Genomic DNA, 4,712 nt, shown 5'->3' on the forward strand with positions numbered 1-4,712 from the left:
GACTGTAGTTCAGAACCAAGCAGAGTGTTCCTTGGAATTAAATTCCTGGCAGAAAGTAGAATTCTTTTACTAATAGGGTTGCTAAAAGGGGAGGGAGTCTGGGCAGCGGTGCAGACAGCTGCAGATGGAAGAAAGTCAAGCAGAGACGAGCAGCTAGGAAATGGAGGTGACATTGAGACTCTGGCCTCCAGCCGGGACGCCTTAATATCCCAGTTTCATGAGCCAGTAAGTCCCTTTTTAGTTTAAGTCTGTTTGCTTTAGGTTTCAGTACTTGCAACAAAAAGAAGCCTAGTTCAGTAAGTTTTAGAAGGTATCATTATTCCCATTCACCCCATAAAATTACTGAGTGCCTACAAAGTAAAAGCCCTATGCTTGGGGCTGGGGATCAAGCAGGGGAAAGAACACGGTCCTGTCCTCAGAGGCTGAAGTTCAGGGGGCAGACAAGCATGTCAGTGGGGTAGAGTAAGTGCCATACAGAGGGGTGGTGAAGAGCTCAAACCCAGCAGTCCCCACGCCACCCCCGTGCTACTTGCCTACACTTAGACTTAACCTCTCTGTAAAATGGAAATATTAGTAGCTACTTCATAGGCTAGATGGGCCTTGGAATAGTGCCTGGCGTATCGGGTAATAAATGTCACCTGCTAGTCTCACATGTTACAAGAGCTCAGAGGTGGGGTACCTAACCAAGACCAAGAGGGTCAAGGAGGACTTTCTGGAGAAGGAGATGGAGTATGGAACACTGGCAAAGTAGCCTGGAAGTCAGGTCACATAGGGCGTGTAAGGCCTTTCAATTAAAGGCCTTTAAAATGCAGGGTTTTACCTTGAGGCAGCTAATGCAGCCTGGAGTAGGCAGGGATGTGATCAGCTTTGGTTTCAGAAAGCTGCTTCTGGCTGTCGCCAGGGGAGTAAATGGCAGGGACGTTAACTACAGTTCTCAGCAACGTGGTGAGCAATGGCGGGCGGCCTGAGCCACAACACCGAGTGGGCTCAGAGAGGAGGGATAAGGGTAAGGGGATAGAAGGAAAGTAGCAGGGCAGAGTAAATTACAAGCGGCAAGGGGGCTCCAGAACCCCTAACTTAGGCCCATCCCTCAGGGTACCATCTCTGAGATAAGAGAGCACTGGAGAAGAAGGTGAGGGGGATTTATCAGCTTAGGGCAGGACCAGTCTCAAGTACTCAGCACACAGGTAGAACAGTCAACAGGTACATGGGGCCACGGTTAAGAGCCTTGCTCTTGTTTCCACCAAATGTCCGCGTCCCTGGCTACGTCACCTCACTCTGCCTTGGTTTCCTCCACTGTAAAATGGGGAGAACGCTATCCAACTGCCTCGAAGATTGTTTGTACGAATGAGCCCTGCCTGCAAGGCACAGGGCCCAGCACATGGGAAGCAGTCCTGGTGACGAGGACTGATCCCTGCTGGAGATAAAAACTGGGGAACATGAATGGCTCAGCGAGGAGAGCTGAGAACACAAAGGACTTGGAGAGGGAGGACTGTGGCCAAGAATAACAGTACAGGTCAATGTTTCAAGGTGATAGTAGTGATATTAATAATAGCCTTTATTAAGTGCTTAGTATGTGCCACACTCTGTTCTAAGTGCTCTGCACGGCACACACTAACTCGTTCTCACAACCCTGCAAGGTAGGTACTGTCATTATCCCCATTTTACAGAATAGGAAACCGAAGCACAGAATGGTTTGTCACCAGCAATGAGGATTCAAACTCTAAAAGCGAAATCACCCCTGCACTGCGTTAGCTTGGCCCTGATGCCTGCTCTAACTGATGGTGTGTGCAAAGAGCTCTGGAAGCCAGTGGGAGCAGGGATCAAGGGACAAGAGGGTATCTGAGCTGGGTTGAGAATTTCGCCAGGCTTATTAGAGGAGGAAGGGCATTCCAAGGAGGGAGAACAGCATAAGCAAAAGGCCAAAGGCTTGAAAGCGCACCCCCACTGTCCAGAGCAGGAGCGACAAATTGCCCAGTGTGGCTGGAACCCGAGACGGGAAGGAGGGGAAAGGAATTTGGACTTGATTCTAGAAGCAAAGGGAGCCTTGAAGGTCTTTCAACAGGGGAGTAGCCAGGTCAGATTTCTTTTAGCTAGATCATGCTAATGGGCCCTGTGTTGAGGGCATTGGCCAGAGCTGGAGGCAGGGATCCAGGGTGGAGATGATGACGTCAGAACTTCCTTCCTGCCTTTTTTCCGCCCCCCCTCCTGTCCCATCTCCTGTATGGAGCACCTAGAAACGCCCAGAACAGACGAAGTAGAAAAAGTCAAGCAGGAATGAATGCTGCCCAGAACGGATGAGAACGATGCTCACTTTCCCATCCCCAGCCCGGTAGCCTGCACCCAAGACCCAAAGGCTCCAGGGCCGCCTGGGTGGCTCAGTTGGTTAAACGACTGCCTTCAACTCAGGTCATAATCCTGGAGTCCCGGGATCGAGTCCCGCATCGGGCTCCCTGCTCAGCGGGGAGCCTACTTCTCCCTCTGACCCTACCCCCTCTCATGTACTCTCTCTCTCTCTCATTCTCGCTCTCTCAAATAAATAAATAAATCTTAAAAAAAAAAAAAAAAAAAGACCCAAAGGCTCCAGAAAGGAAGGACGGTGGGGAAGCAAAGGGGCCTCACCTCGGCATCCCCGACGGTGGGGAAGCAAAGGGGCCTCACCTCGGCATCCCCGGGGTTCCAGCCGCCTGCAGCGCCCTCACCCTACCCTCCATCCCCTGCACCCTCACCCCGACAGCTCCAAGCCCGCACCACCCCCACCACCCCCACCACCCCACCACCCCCGGCCTTCCTCCTCCAGCACCAGGCGCCACCGAAGCCCCTTCGGCCGAGCTGTCCACGCCCAGCTCCAGCGGCCGGGAACCGGCCCAGCTCGTCGGCGCCGCCAGGGCTCTTGCGGCTCGGTGCGTCCCGCAGCTCGGATCCCCCCTCCTCCGAGCCCCGAGGACGCTCGGATGGCGCCCTGGAAGGCGACCCAGTCAGGAGGGCCCTAACACCCACACCCACCCCCTCTCCTCCTCTCACTCAGGCTACGCGCTTTGCGGTGTCTGCTTTTATTCCCTCCGGACACAGAGCCAGCAGGGGCCGCGCCTCCCTCTCGGGGCGGAGAAGGGGACGGGGCAGGTGGGGACGGGAGTGGCACCGCCCTCACCCGAGGGACGCGCGGTCTGGGCGGAGGCGAGGGCGACTTCTTACTGCACGCCTTCCATCATCTTCAGGAACTCTGCGGGGACGAGGTGGGGAAGCGTAAATCGCCCGGCGCCGGCGAGAGCTCCCCACCCTGCCCACAAAGCCACGGACGGCCGCGTGGGGGCCACGCCCCGGGCGTTCCCGCGTGGCCCCGCCCCCCGCCGCGCTCCCGCGGGCCTCACCGTCGAAGTCAATGCGGCCGTCGTTGTTCTTGTCACCGTCTTTCATAAGGGATTCGATCTCCTCGTCTGTCACGTGCTCCCCAGAGGCCCTGAAAATCTCAGCCAGCTCTTCCGCATCGATGTAGCCGTCTGCGTTCCTTCGGGGCGAAGCGACAGGGTAGGACTCAGGGCAGGCAAGGGCGAGTCACCCTGGCCACGGCGACGCCCCCTCCCGCACCGGCGCGCGGAGAACCGAAGCGCCCCCAGCCGGCGGGACTCGCCCAGCTCAGCGCCTTCTCGGCTCCCAGGCCCCCAGTGCACCTGTCAAAGATGCGGAAGCACTCGGCCAGCTCCTCCTCGCTCTTCCCCTTCGCATCCTCTTTCATCTGGCGCACCATCATGACCAAGAACTCCTCGAAGTCGATGGTGCCGCTCCCTGAGGGGAGCAGGGGGTTGAGTGAGCCTCAGCCCTGCGTGCCCACCTCTCCCCACCATCGCAGCCCCGCCTCGGAGGACCACCTGCTCACCGTCCTCGTCCACCTCCTCGATGATGGCGTCCAGCTCCTCTTTGGTGGGTGTCTGGCCCAGCATCCTCATCACCGTGCCCAACTCCTTGACGCTGATGTCCCCGCCACCATCAGCGTCAAACATGTCGAAGGCAGCCTTGAACTCTTGGAGAGGCAGAGGACTGAGGTGGGCCTGGATGGACTGTCAGCCTCACACCTTCTCTCCCACCTTGCCCAGACACGGAACACTGCCCAGCACACCTCCACCCGGCAGCCAGCCCTCCCACCTGAACTCCTGCACTCACCAGCGATCATCTCCTCGCTGAGGTAGGACCGGGCCTCCGCCTGCTGGTCCGTCTGCAGAAGACACAGAATCAGAGGGCAGAAGGGGCGGCCCCAGAGCTCATTCTTGTGTTAACCCCGTTCTCTTCAACCCCTTTCTGTCAGTGCCCTTTGGTCTTCCAGAAAAACGATTCCAAACCAGCAACACCTTCTGCATGCTCCTACAGCACCTGACCCCAGTTTTGAAGAACTAGGGAGGAAACACAGATTATGCCCAAGGTCTTCAAACTTGCTAATCAGATGTCAAGTCAGGAACGTCCCCCCACCCCCCCCCCACTCCCCCCCACCCCCGCACCATTAACCTCGGGCAAGTCGCTAATTCTACCCTCTCTCTTCTCGGCAGCTTTTCAGGGATGAGATGACATCAGGGATGTAAAAGGGTTTTGTACGGTGCCAGCACTCTTCCAGCGTCATTTCCCAGTTTTCCCTAGCTCCCAGCAGAGCCTGGCTCTGTAACAGGTGCTCAACAAATGTTTGTTCTCAAGTAAATAATAATGCAAGGCAAAGTCATTGA

At 56.5% G+C, this 4,712-nt stretch overlaps 1 protein-coding gene across 1 annotated transcript; it reads right to left on the bottom strand.

The window, feature by feature from the left end:
• Positions 1-2,995: 2,995 nt before the first annotated feature.
• Positions 2,996-4,355, bottom strand: TNNC2 (troponin C2, fast skeletal type). Its single transcript, XM_021689211.2, has 6 exons — positions 4,338-4,355; positions 4,162-4,213; positions 3,878-4,021; positions 3,672-3,786; positions 3,372-3,508; positions 2,996-3,223 (listed from the first exon to the last, which is right to left on the bottom strand). Exons 1-6 carry the CDS (start codon positions 4,353-4,355, stop codon positions 3,192-3,194), a joined length of 498 nt encoding a protein of 165 aa, XP_021544886.2. The 3' UTR covers positions 2,996-3,191.
• Between the last annotated feature and the right edge of the window lie 357 nt (positions 4,356-4,712).

Source organism: Neomonachus schauinslandi, chromosome 10 (genome assembly GCF_002201575.2).
Source record: "Neomonachus schauinslandi chromosome 10, ASM220157v2, whole genome shotgun sequence".
In the NCBI taxonomy this organism is placed as follows: Eukaryota; Metazoa; Chordata; class Mammalia; order Carnivora; family Phocidae; genus Neomonachus; species Neomonachus schauinslandi.